This window comes from Leptodactylus fuscus, chromosome 3, assembly GCF_031893055.1.
Source record: "Leptodactylus fuscus isolate aLepFus1 chromosome 3, aLepFus1.hap2, whole genome shotgun sequence".
Taxonomy (NCBI): domain Eukaryota; kingdom Metazoa; phylum Chordata; class Amphibia; order Anura; family Leptodactylidae; genus Leptodactylus; species Leptodactylus fuscus.
In genome coordinates, this window is record NC_134267.1 from 95,945,639 (window position 1) to 95,959,361 (window position 13,723).

Consider the following 13,723-nt stretch of genomic DNA (forward strand, 5'->3'; position numbering starts at 1 on the left):
CCAATTGACTTTCTTTGATGTAAAGTGGACCTATAGCCTACCCCCCCAAAAAAAAAAAAATAAAATAAAATAAAATAAAGACATTTAAATCAATGAATATGTATACCATCCATAAAAAATGCAGATGGTATGCATATGTGAAATGCGGAATGTGAATGTAGCCTAATACGATCACAAATTTTATGGACAAAATCAAAATTTCTGGGGTCCAGTCACAATTATTGTATAGTATTTAGTATCAAATAAAGGTGACCTTTAACATTATATAAATGTTGGCTGGATTGTTTGGCAAACTATTCTTTCTGGCACCATATGTACCCCCCACCCAAGCATACATGTGTTCTCATTAGGGATAGGGGAGTAGACCTCTGGAAGACATCTTTGATGGTTGCTTATCTTTCGTGAGAATATTCATGGCAACTAGAGATGAGTGAACAGTGAAATATTCAATATTCGTTTCGAGTAGCCCCTCAATATTCGACTACTCGAATCGAATATTGAATCCTATTATACACTATGGGGGAAAAATGCTCGTTTCAGAGGTAGGCAACATTCGATCAAATTGAACTTACCAAGTCCACGAGTGAGGGTCAGGCTGGATTCTCCAAGAAGTCTTCTCCGTGCAGTGTCCCCGCGGCGTCTTCCGGCTCTGAATTCACTCTGCCAGGCATCGGGCCTGGACAGAGCCGACTGTGCATGCCTGCACTCCAAGAAAATGGCCGTTTACAGTCAAAGCGGCCATTTTCTTGTAGCACGGGCATACGCAAGCGGCTCTGCCCAGGCCCGATGCCTGGCAGAGTGAATTCAGAGCTGGGGGATGCTGCACGGAGAAGACTTCTAAAGGTAGGAGAAGAACCAGCGTTGATTGGCCGACTGTATAGCATTCGGCCAATCAATGCTGGTTCTGCATCAAATTTTTCCATTCGAATAGCGAGTGGTACTCGATCGAGTACAAGTATTTTGAATACCATAGTATTCGATCAAATGCCTACTCGATCGAATACTACTCGCTCATATCTAATGACAACCTTAAGACTAACTACTTCAAAGTTGGTAAGTATGTGTCATCATTGAGTTATGGTTTGGTTTCTGCAGTTTACGGTATTTGACCGCTATCATATGAGGGATCTCTAACTTTACCAGAAATCATAGCCAAGTTCATTCTCCTCTTTATATTAACACCTACCTAAACATTCAAATAACTTTGGACTTTCTGGAAGAATTTGTGTCAATAATACCTTTTGCAATGTGCAAATTTTGCCTCCTATGTGGGAAATCGCCCAGTGCATGGTGTAGAGATACTGATGACAGTGCGTATGGCTACCCCAGTATAGCAGTAATATATCATGCTGCATACAGGAAGAGGCTGGAGGGGGAAATATCCTCAAATAGTTGATCTGCAGCTTTGTACTACCTAGATCAGTATTGCAGTTCTAGTTGTGACAAAACCAGCAATATCCACCAATGTGAAGACCATGTGGGACACACTCTTCTGACGAACGTAAGAATAGGATCCCAATCCGTAATACTAATAAATAAAGGATTCCACATTTTAGTCGGACATGCAAGACTTTGTGTCCAGTTTAAAAAAAAAAAAAAAAAAAGGTGGGCAGAAGACAGAAACCAGCTGGATTGCACAAACTGTTCGATGCAGGTGTGAACCCCCCTTTTCTCTGGTATTACTTTTTACTTAAGATTTCTTCTGGAGTCCATTGAGTCAGATGAAGCTTTAAATAGCCGAGATGTTACTTCTTTACTCTGCATGGGAATACTATCACTTTGCAATAAAACACCAACTTTTTGACAACTTTGGATGTGGAATCCTTTATTTATTCTTTCAAAGTAAAATCCACTGTGCTGGGTAACCAGGGCCATATAGCTTTCGTCTCCTACTCCCCCACTTGCCATGGGGGGTATTGTGCTGCCATCCTCTATTTTAAACTAAATAGCTTCCCTGCAGACATGTTGGCAATAAATATATATGTAGTTTATTTTAATTACTGAAACTACTTGACACTTCATTGCAGTATATTTATTACATAGAATAAAATCTGATTCTGTGAATAATGAAATGAATTTCCAGGCCCAAGTACAAAGACTGATAAACTAATGATGCTACAATGAAGCTTGGCAAAGACACAGGATACAAACATGAAATAAATATCGCCCAAAGCTTTCATCTGAGACACTGCCTAATCTTCTTAACCAGATCCTAATTGTAACTTAACTATTGTATAGCCCAAATTAATTAACTTGACATAATAGACGAGAAACCGTTCTAGATCTGCTGAATAATAGTACTGTATGGCAATACTGCAAAGACAATCTACCGGAGTTTCACATTGGAAGAAAAGGGTTAAGACGTACAAAATACTGCCATAATTGCTAAGGACTCTTCACATATAAGTACCATTTTACACTCACTGGAAAAGAAGATGCTGTTTTACACTATCTGTTCTGGATGTAAGAACTGCATAGTAGCCTGCAGCAAATATAACTCTTATGGTGACAAATGGAATATATAAAACTCCGAGTGCAAGTTATTCAGCTACCCAGATTATTTTCACAGCCTAAATTCTATTGAATATATTTGGGACAAAGTGGAAAGTGAATGACAGATGGATACCTGATCAAATATTAATAACTTTCATCATTTTAGTTTCATGAGTGAATAGATACAGATGTAATATATGTATAATATATTATTTCACATTTTTGCTATTGGCATAATGGTTAGTTCTTTGGTGGTTTACATTGTAAGTTATAACTAATACAAACCAGGAGTCCTTTGACCCATTGAAATTCATGAGTTCTATACTGACCATTTGACACCTGGTTCAAAAACACGACCATGCACATGTACACGTAAAAAATGGCACAACTGTGTGCCTACGGCCTAAGTGTATAAATGGATCACATTACTTACTAGTAGAGATGAGTGAGTAGTACTCGATCGAGTAGGTATTTGATCGAATACTACGGTATTCGAAATACTCGTACTCGATCGAGTACCACTCGCTGGTCGAATGTAAAAGTTTGATGCAGAACCAGCATTGATTGGCCGAATGCTATACAGTCGGCTAATCAACGCTGGTTCTTCTCCTACCTTTAGAAGTCTTCTCCATGCAGCTTCTCCGCAGCGTCTTCCGGCACTTCATTCACTCTGCCAGGCATCGGGCCTGGGCAGAGTCGACTGCGCATGTCCGCTTGTAGTGTGGGCATGCACAGTCGGCTCTGCCCAGGCCCGATGCCTGGCAGAGTGAATTCAGAGCTGGAAGAGCTGAAAGACGCCGCAGGGATGCTGCAAGGAGAAGACTGCACGGAGGATCCAGCCCGACCCTCACTCGTGAAGTAAAAGGACCAATGAATCAGATATTAAATCTAATGTTCAGGAAATGCGCTCTCCTCAAAGGTTGAAAAATACGGTTTTATTTAATTTAAAACTTGCACTGCAAGGTGGTAGGATTATTGCTGCTCTATTCAACCACTTGATCACCGCATGCACAGAGTTGTGACTTGAGTTCACAACTCTTCAAGGTGAGTGTCATTCCTTTGTTACAAACATTTCCTCTTGTTTGAAATTACTACACTACGGCTTGCTCGGTGTTTGTTGTCCTATTTTTGTCTTCGACCCTCACTCGTGGGCTTGGTAAGTATCATTTGATCGAACGTTGCCTACCCCTGAAACGAGCATTTTCCCCCCATAGACTATAATAGGGTCCGATATTCGATTCAAGTAGTCGAATATTGAGGGGCTACTCGAAACGAATATCGAACCGCGGACATTTTACTGTTCGCTCATCTCTACTTACTAGGCCCTGGGTATAACCACAACCTCTGCACCACTGCAAATGCCCAACAAAGACTTAGCTCAAACATACGGTCAGGAAAAAATACTGGGGAATTTTATCTTTGAAGCCTACAAAATTGTAAATGCATTTCTATAGTATGAAACCATCTGTAATCCACAGTACAACATAAGTAATATTATGCATTTACAAAGTTACTTAAAATTTTCTTTACATTTATATGTAAAATAGAGTTCAAAGATAACACATGGTGAATTTTACAATAGATTTGTATGTGGAACATTTCTAAAGTATTAATTCAGAAATGATCCTTTGTCCCATTATTCATCATATGGGAAATACATCTTTGTATTATATTTTACGTTTCGGTTGCATTTTTCCTGGACACTTTGACTTGCAACACATGAAGATTAGCCATTGTAAAGTTACTGATGCTAGTATATTGAAGCACGTCTTCATTTTTAATTTATTTAAATCTGAGATGAGTAATTTTTCTAAAATAAATCCAGATGGAACTGAACAGGAATGAATAAAGTGTGATTAGACGACTTAATGGCTTGTATTGAAGGTTATTCAAATCCACATTTTTATCCCTGCAGAATAATGAATGTCCTTACTTTGTAAGAATACATTTTGATGGAAATGCTGCATATACTGTAGTGCATTAGTGTTCCGAATGCGAATCTGTTATTGTTCCTGATGGATTTTTAATATAAAAATATTTTACATTAGCATTTTTTATGTATTGGTACAAATATTAAAGTCACTAGGGAAAAGATTACAATTGTGATCAGTATAATACATGGTATTTTTGCCTGAAGAAGTTGCAAAACATTTTAAATGATGTCGACTTAAATCAATTCAGCATTGAATGAGGTCGTTTTTACTTTACATTGGCAAAGACTGCGGAATATAGTGGTCAAACAAGGCAGAAGACAGGATGATAAAAGTAACCAAATACCCATGTTTTCCTGAGAGCAAAAAATCCTTTATAAAGCCATCTTTTTTTGGCCATTTGCACATTTCTCCTATTTTTCCAAACTATTGTGCGCACAATGTACCACACAGAATTGTGATTCCAATGCTATATAATATGATGTTCATCTTGCAACTTTTAATTTATTGGCCCAACTGGAAAAAATCAGCAAAAAAAAAAAAAAAAAAATGCAATGTTGAAATGTCTATTATGAACTTCTCTTAGACACAATGTTTAATAGAGATGAGCGAACAGTAAAAAGTTCGAGATTGGATATTCATTTCGAGTAGCCCCTCAATATTCGACTACTCGAATCGAATATCGAATACTATTATACTCTATGGGGGGAAAATACAAGTTTCAGTGGTAGGCAACATTTGATCAAATTACACTTATCAAGTCCAAAAGTGAGGATCAGGCTGGATCCTCCGAGAAGTCTTCTCCATGCAGCGTCCCCGCGGCGTCTTCCGGCTCTGAATTCACTCTGCCAGGCATCGGGCCTGGGCAGAGCCGACTGCGCATGCCTGCACTACAAGCGGGCATATGCATTCGGCTCTGCCCAGGCCCAATGCCTGGCATAGTGAATTCAGAGCCGGAAGACGCCGCGGGGAAGCTGCACGGAGAAGACTTCTAAAGGTAGGAGAAGAACCAGCGATGATTGGCCGACTGTATAGCATTCGGCCAATCAATGCTGGTTCTGCATCAAACTTTTCCATTTGAATAGCGAGTGGTACTCGATCGAGTACGAGTATTTTGAATACCGTAGTATTCGATCGAATACCTACTCGATCGAGTACTACTCGCTCATCTCTAATGTTTAATAATAAAAAAGTCCACATTAAAGGTTTTAACCCCACCCCAGGCTAAACTATGTGTCACCTACACAAAAATAATCATGATAGAGAGGAAAAAATATTTTTTCAATATTTTAGTATAGACTTTCCCATCGTTTTTTTTACACACATTAAAAAAAATTCACTAAGTAAAGACACATACATATTTTTAATAACCCAAACAATTTTTTTTTTTTTTTTTTTTTTTTAGAATTAATAGACCTACCAATGTGTCTAAGGGAAATGACAGGATAACCTATTAGTATGTTGAAATATAGGAGGACCTTGAATCAAATCTCATGAACATAGGCATATCAAAAAACTGTTAGTATGGATTTGAACCCAGAACCTTAGAACTGCCGACATAAGTCCCTAAAATCAGGACACCTAAACTTTGCCCCAAGAATGCTCCAGGAACACTCACAATCCTGACACTCACAAAATTACTACTAAGCCAATGAAATTTTTTTTTAGAGAAATTCAATTGACTGCGTTCAAGTTTAAGAATCTTATTTAAACCCATAATTTCAATATGCGATACTGTACTATAACATGTTATTGTAATCAAATATCTTCTTGAGTTATATTATATACTAAGTAGAGATACTAAGATTGAAATTGTTCCTGACTTGATTTATTGTGTTCTTTATATCAGGGACATAAGAAAGCTGTTGAAAAAGGCAAACAAGAGACAGAGGACACCCTAAGTGAGTCTGCCGACATCATGGCTGAAGTCAAGAACTTATCACAGAATGTTAATGAAACTGAAAATGTGAGTAAAAACCAGCAGATGCCATAAACTTTCCGAACCACTGAAATGTAAGGAGCTCTTTTACACTTAAGTAGACAGGTTTGGAGTAACCAAGTGTGAGCTGTTACAAAGATCAGAAAAGACATGAAGTGATATATATTTCCAACTAGCAATAGATTTCTGTCTTTAACAGCCGGATACGTCATTTTCTCCAAGAATTGTCTCAACTTTTAACTGTGAGAGCACAACCAGGTGAATGTCAGTATTCAGACAAAGAACAACTTGATATGGGTATAAGGGATAAGTGTGTTTTACTGACATCTTTAAAGCAACTACAATTGGTGTAGTATATGCAAAAATAAAAAAGGTTGGCAAAAGTGTTTAAGTATGTGTCTACCTTTATATAAACTTTACAGATACAAGATAGAGTCAATAAAATGTATACAATATTTCTCTACATTACAATAATGTTTCGAGCACATGTAGGGAGGTAGATAGTGCAGGGAACCTGTGCGCTACAGCTTCAGTCAATAGGTCCAAAGCATAGCTGTCCAATACCCAAGCACAAAGTTCAGAGATTGAAGGTCTAGTATTCTCTCTATGCTGACGTGTATACTTGGATTTATTATCCAACAACCCAATCAGCCTTTCATCTCTATCATCTACATTGAGCATTCGGCTATAACAGTTATTATCCTTTAGGTATAGCTATAAGATGATGAAAAGCTTCCTTTATAAAATCTAAAATCATCCTCTTTTTTAGGTATGGCACAATATTTTCTGTACTGTCACATAAGATTCTAACAACCCCTAATGCCAATGTCTCCAATATCGAGGCAGCTGTAGGCACACTGTTGGAGAAAGCTGCATAGAAAAGTCTGCTATGCATGCAGCACACAGTTACATACAGATTAGCAAGTCCTCGCTCTGAAAGTATCTGACACGATGTAGATATGGCGAGGGATTTCATGCATATGAATATATTACAGCCCTGTACAGAGCCAAATGCAGCAGCCATAAAGTTTTTTGGACACTATCATACCTTATTTTGCCACTAATCTCATATGAGGCATACTGAGTTTGCTTCTACTTGACTCTATATGCTATGTATGTGCATGAGAACTTTGTGAAAATGTGAATGGACATGTATATGTGTTCTTGGAAGGAGGGGGCCATTAGAAGCTGATCTGGTAATATTGAGATAACAATGTAACTACAGAATCCATGAGCCTATAATAACTACTCCAAACAGTCGCCCTTATCCTTTCCCTGCAATGTAGTCATGGTTAGTGTTATCACAGTACTGTAGTCAGAAATACACTACTTGTCACAATGGAAATGACAGCACAGGTACACATCGGTATCATCGTGAATAAGTGTCTCTCACAGGGGCATAAGAGTCTTTCAAAGTCCATTTACTCAGATAACTCACAATCACTTGGTTCACAATTGTCCATCTGTCCTGTGACAAGTGAAATGACACGCTGTAGTTACAGTGGCATAAGTGAATACTTAAAAAATTAAGCTCAGACTTCCATTAAAGTTCTCAATGGGAACACATAGTTTAACAGTTTAGATTTGCAGCAGGAAGAATAAACACACTGGTAGATCAGTATTACAATTCAATAGAGTGGTCTGGCACCATGACTCATGGGACACACAGTATAGGTTTTAGTATGTTCTCTGCCGGACCCAAATATTTATTTTCTTAAGTGCTGAACAAGCATCTCCACATATAGCATGATGCCATAGCTAAGCTAAGGTTACACTGTAGAACGTTTATCCAAACTGTGTCCACATAGCAAAACTGAGCCTACGTAAAGGTTCTGCCTCTCCAAAACCTTGTCACTAACATATAAAGACAATATAATATTAATCATGTCATACATGCATCATTGGTATGTAATATACAAACCAAATACAGTGCAGCAGACTGGTACAGATCAATGTTCTACTCTAGGGCCTATATTCAGTACAATGGAAGTACTATATCAGAACAATGGGACACCAATACATCAAAATCTCATTGGGGACAGAAGCTTGTACATAAAAGTTGCTCATACGAATACCCAATTAAAGGGAACTTGGACTATTTGTAGTGGAACTCTCACTCTAGATTACTACCTGAGGCTCTACCATCTAACAAGCCCACACTATAAGTACATAATGTGTCAATGGAAAAGAAATAATTATATTTCAAAATGTTTTACATTCTAGTGAACTAACCAATACCTTATTCTTGGACATTTCCTTTTGGTAGTAGAAATGTTAAAGTAAGTTCACACATATGTACTTGGAGAGAAATTTGAGGCTTCCACTTCAAATTCTAGTCCAAAAACCGAAAGCTGAAGCCAAACTTTCTGCCATGTATTTACACACCGCTGAGCCTCACATACAATGGTGCTAATTGAGTTTGAGCCTTGTGTCCCACAGTGATTCAGTTGGAGAAAATTTGGCAAAATCTGGCAGGATGCTTCTTTTTAAATTTTTTCTGCATACTGAAAACAATAGAAGGCAGATTTTAGGCAACTCTTCAGCTGATTTTGAGGTGGAACCCTGTACAACTTCCCCTTTAAGGGTTACAGGCCAATAAGAGTGTATTTGATGATGAATGTGAATATAAAGTTATATATTATATCTTTCAGGAATTAAAGGACATGAATGATGAACTTTCCCAATTGGACGAAAGATTAAATGTAAAAATAAAAAATCTGACAGATGAGATTCAAATAAGAGATCTCCCAGAGCAAGTCCTCCAGGCCGAACTGCATGCAGCCCAGTTAAGTGAGTCCTCTGCGAAGCTTGATGGGTAAGTAAAATATGGATCATACACTGTATACAAATAGAAGAAGCCCATGCAGATGCTATGGAGCCCTGAAGATACAGGGCCCAATCCAGGTTGGTGAGGTTCCATCTAAATTGGCCGGGATTTTTAGTGGCACATGAGCTTCCAACCTCTGGTGGTTAGGACTGTGCAGGACTTGTGCAAATCATGAAAGGGCATTTTTTTTGTTTGTTTTTGCTATTGGCTATTTCAAGTAAACTTGTCCGGTGACTTCTGCAGTCGTATATGAGATTGATGGAAGGAGGGAAATTAATCCATATAATATAGAGAATTTATATCATTTGGAGCTGGTTTTCAAAGTATAAGCAAAGTAAATCTGGACCAGCGTCTTAGACGAGGCAGTGAGAGGTGTCCTGACCCCACAAAGAGGACGATTGACAGCTTTCCCGTATCACTGTGTGTCAGAGGGTAGTCACTCTGTCTGGTCACTGGGGACACTCAATGTGTCTTTCTTAGGAGTCTTGTTCGGACTTACATTGCTTTTACTCTGGTTTTCCTGCTTTTTCAAATTCTCTAAACTTTCTTTAGAATAAGTGGAGCCTCTCTCGATTCATATTCTGCTTGCAGATAAGACAGTAGAACGCATCTGACAGGTTTGCTTTCATGGAACATAACAGCCATCAAACAAAGGACATACTATATATCTTGTACAGATGTGAGGAAGTCATGAGCAAAACATTTTCAGAATGTGAGATGTTTAGCTTGTATCCAGATGAACTGCCAATATCATGCTTATAGGTTTTCCATTTTTTTGCTATGCTTGGCACAGTTACTGTAGGCATGTATCCTGAGATACACTATACCAGTACAGACCAATACGCCTTCAGCTTTATGTGGTCAGCAATGACCTCTTTGATTAAAATTCTTTCAGAATTTTCTAAAGTTCTGCTTTGCTTTCTACGTTAATGCTCCCCGTTGCTACATATACAAGCATGTCTCTCCCTCAATGAAACAATGCAGCTGGCTGGAATTCAAGGTAAAATACAGAACAGCAGTGCCATCTACCTGTCTAGCAGATATTGACTGTCTCACCTGCAGAGCTCAGCAAGCAGCAAAATCTTAATCACCCATCTGGCACAATGTGCAGAACCTTCATCCAGCTTTAGCATTAAAAGATTAAGCTGCAAAAAGTCACTAAAGTTTCAGCAAATGTAATAAATTCTAAAAAATACTTTGCAAAAATCAGGAGCATATCAAGTAACCATAGGGTTCTAGCTTGACCATAACCACCCTAGGCTAAGGCTAAAGCTGACTTTTTGAGCTATGTAGAAACGCATGGGGAAAAAAGGAAGAGAAAAAATACAAGATTTGGTTTAACGTTATACCATGTTATTGAAAAAAAAAACATGGCTTTGTCCATTTTATTGAAAAATGCTGCATTCAGAGGCAAAAGTGCTAAACAGAGCAGAAAAGCAGAGGAAAACGCAAGTGGTTTTGTTACATCTTATCCACTGCAGTTTACCATGTGTGGCCTTTATGCAGCATGTTCAGAACTTCATAAGTATATAACTACTTTGTGTCTTTTACACACAGGAATTACACACATAGTTATTTTTCAGTCCATATAATGCACACAATAACATCAGAGATTTGGGGTAATAAACACAGTACCAGGACAATGCACACAATGATGTCACAGTACAGGAGTGATATACACAGTGATGTCACAGTACAGGAGTGATATACACAGTGATGTCACAGTACAAGGGAGATATACACAGTGATGCCACAGTGCAGGGGAGATATACACCGTGATGTCACAGTACAGGAGTGATATACACAGTGATGTCACAGTACAAGGGAGATATACACAGTGATGCCACAGTACAGGGGAGATATACACCGTGATGTCACAGTACAGGGGAGATATACACAATGATGTCACAATACAGGGGTAATATACACAGTGATGTCACAGTACAGGGGTAATATACACAATGATGTCACAATACAGGGGTAATATACACAGTGATGTCACAGTACAGGAGTAATATACACAGTGATGTCACAGTACAGGAGTAAAATCCAGTATGACATTATAGCACAGGGATAATACAAGCAAAAATAAATCACTGTGTACACTGTGGCATCATAGCACATAAAGAAAAGTTACATGCAAGTGTTACTCTAGTGTGCTCTGGTATAGTAATGGAGGGACATTCTGTTCTCCACATCTCCTTTCATCAATCATAGATATTACTATTTTCGCCGCAGGTCTACTATGGTGAATTAGTTATTGAATGTGTACTTTGTTATGGAGTTTTGCATCAGTCTTCACCATCCAAAACAAGGACTGGGTTGAAAACACAGAAAAAAAATGCAAATATTTATATGGCTTTGGTTTCCAATCATTAATGCATATCACTGACCAAAACACTGAAATGTGAATAAGGCCTTACAGATGCCTTACACAGTCCACTGGCAGCAATACTTTAGGGGAGATTATCTCCATAATACAGCATCTGATTTCATATGTCATATATGACATTGTAGGGATATTGTGTGTGTCTGTGTGTGTGTGTGTATTGTGCAACTTTCATCAGCTAAGAAAAGTGAGCTTACATTGGGCAGAGGTTTAATTTCTGCTGCACCATCCAGACGGAAGGGTTAGACATTGGTATATGCTACATGAATGTTACTGGTATATGCCATGTATTGTGTTAAGTACTCTGTCTGGTTGTGGTTATAAATCATGTAAATTGTGTGGGGAAACCTTTAGGTGACTATTATGCCCCTTAAGCAAACCTATCAATTGACCTATTCTACCTTTTATGAGACTAGATTGTGATAGAGAGAGAGGCTGTGTTCTGGAAATATTGGTTTATGTAATCTGGAACAAGATTTCTAAATAAAAAGTAGAGTAAATCCTGATAGAACTTTGTGGAGACAAACTGAGAGTCCTGCTTAGCCTGCCCACACACCATGATTGACAGTCTTCTGTATCCACACTGATAGAAGGACTGTGTGCGGGTGGAGTAATAAGGGCTCTTATTGTTTCTTTAGGAGCCCTGTCAGCGTTTATTAAGAAATCCTACTCCTAATATTAACCATTTTATCTTATCTAGTCATATTATAAGGGCTACTTCCATCAGTACAATGCAGCTTGTCCAAAAACACAAGTACTTTTGCTCTAGTGCCACCTTTTGAGAAGGTATATCCCATAGATTAATGCTTTGCTCACAGGTCATTTCAGTAGGCTTCGTAAAAGCCAGGCATTCATCAACAGGGAACAAACCCATTCAAAAGGTAGCACTAGGGCAATAGTTTCCTCATCCCATCAAGAAAGACCTATTTGTATATTGTTTCATTGAATATCTATATTGTGAAAGTGCTTCAAGCCAATTCAGAACTCATATCCTTGACTTGAAATTTGATGTGTAGATGAGTTCTCCCTTACATTTCTATTGAATGAGGCTGCACCTGTCATGAGATGAGAAGCCTATATCTATCCTATATGTTCTATTTTTGCCTACCTGGTGGCTGTGTTGTGAACTGTAGCCTTCAAATGGTTTTGTTAGTATGTCACAATATTCTATTGAATTGTAGTTTTGTTGCAGATTTTGCTGCACTTTTTTGGGCCAAAGACAAGAATAGCTACAATAGGAATGGGAAAGTCTTAAAGCTAAAGTCTCATATTGTGGAAAAGCTTGTTTTTGGGGGGTTTTTTGCAAATTTTGCTGCATTTTTTTTTTTGAGCCAGAGCCAGGTGTGAATTTAGCAGAACGAAAAAGTACTTATGATATAAGTTATCCCATTCCTTTTCAGGGTCTGTCTACAGAAAAAAGGTACAATAATTCTGCAATGTGGGGCCTTAGCCTAAGTGTAATTGAATATTCATTGCAATTCTTTACACTTTAAAATGGTTGGTAACCACTGTCCTTATGGCATCTTATGAGCGGCCCCATCTATGAAAGTGTTCTCTTATAATAATTAAAGCTGGAGACTTGCTCCTTAGACTTCCTATACACATCTTTGTGTCTGTATTAGTTCTTGTCTTCACTAGCCAGGAAAAGTTATTTTCTAAATTAGAAAAAACCTCAGACATCTAGGGGAATGACCGGACTTGTCACCAGATCGATTACATTGACACAGCACAATGCTTCCCTGTATGTATTTCTATATTAGTGGGCTACAAAAGGGAGGTTGTGTTTGCTAATGATGGAAAGGAAGCTGTGCATGCATATTTCACTAATGAAGAATGGATACCCATTTTATGTGCTCTGGAATCATTGCCCAAACAAATTGCTTTGCAATAGCTGCAATGTATTTTGCACATTATTTTGCCATCAATTCATTTCTGCAGGGTTTCATTTGGATTTGAATGTAACCTTCTTATCTATTTTCACAGAATCCTTGCTGAAGCTAAAAACCTCTCATTTAATGCTACAGTAGCTTTCAAGGCATACAGCAATATCAAGGATTTGATTGACGAAGCAGAGAACACTGCAAGAGAGGGCAAAGCCAAGGCAAATATAGCAGGAGAGCTGGTACGGACAAAAGTTTAGGAAC

The 13,723-nt window shown here is 38.3% G+C and overlaps 1 protein-coding gene across 8 annotated transcripts in view; it reads left to right on the forward strand.

The window, feature by feature from the left end:
- The window catches only part of LAMA2 (laminin subunit alpha 2), a 593,715-nt gene that overhangs the window by 475,784 nt on the left and 104,208 nt on the right, over positions 1-13,723 (forward strand). For all 8 annotated transcript variants that reach the window (XM_075268017.1, XM_075268020.1, XM_075268018.1 and 5 more), the window contains 3 exons: positions 6,274-6,390; positions 9,015-9,178; positions 13,563-13,701. In XM_075268017.1, coding sequence (XP_075124118.1) covers positions 6,274-6,390; positions 9,015-9,178; positions 13,563-13,701 — 420 coding nt within the window. The remainder of the gene's footprint in view (positions 1-6,273; positions 6,391-9,014; positions 9,179-13,562; positions 13,702-13,723) is intronic.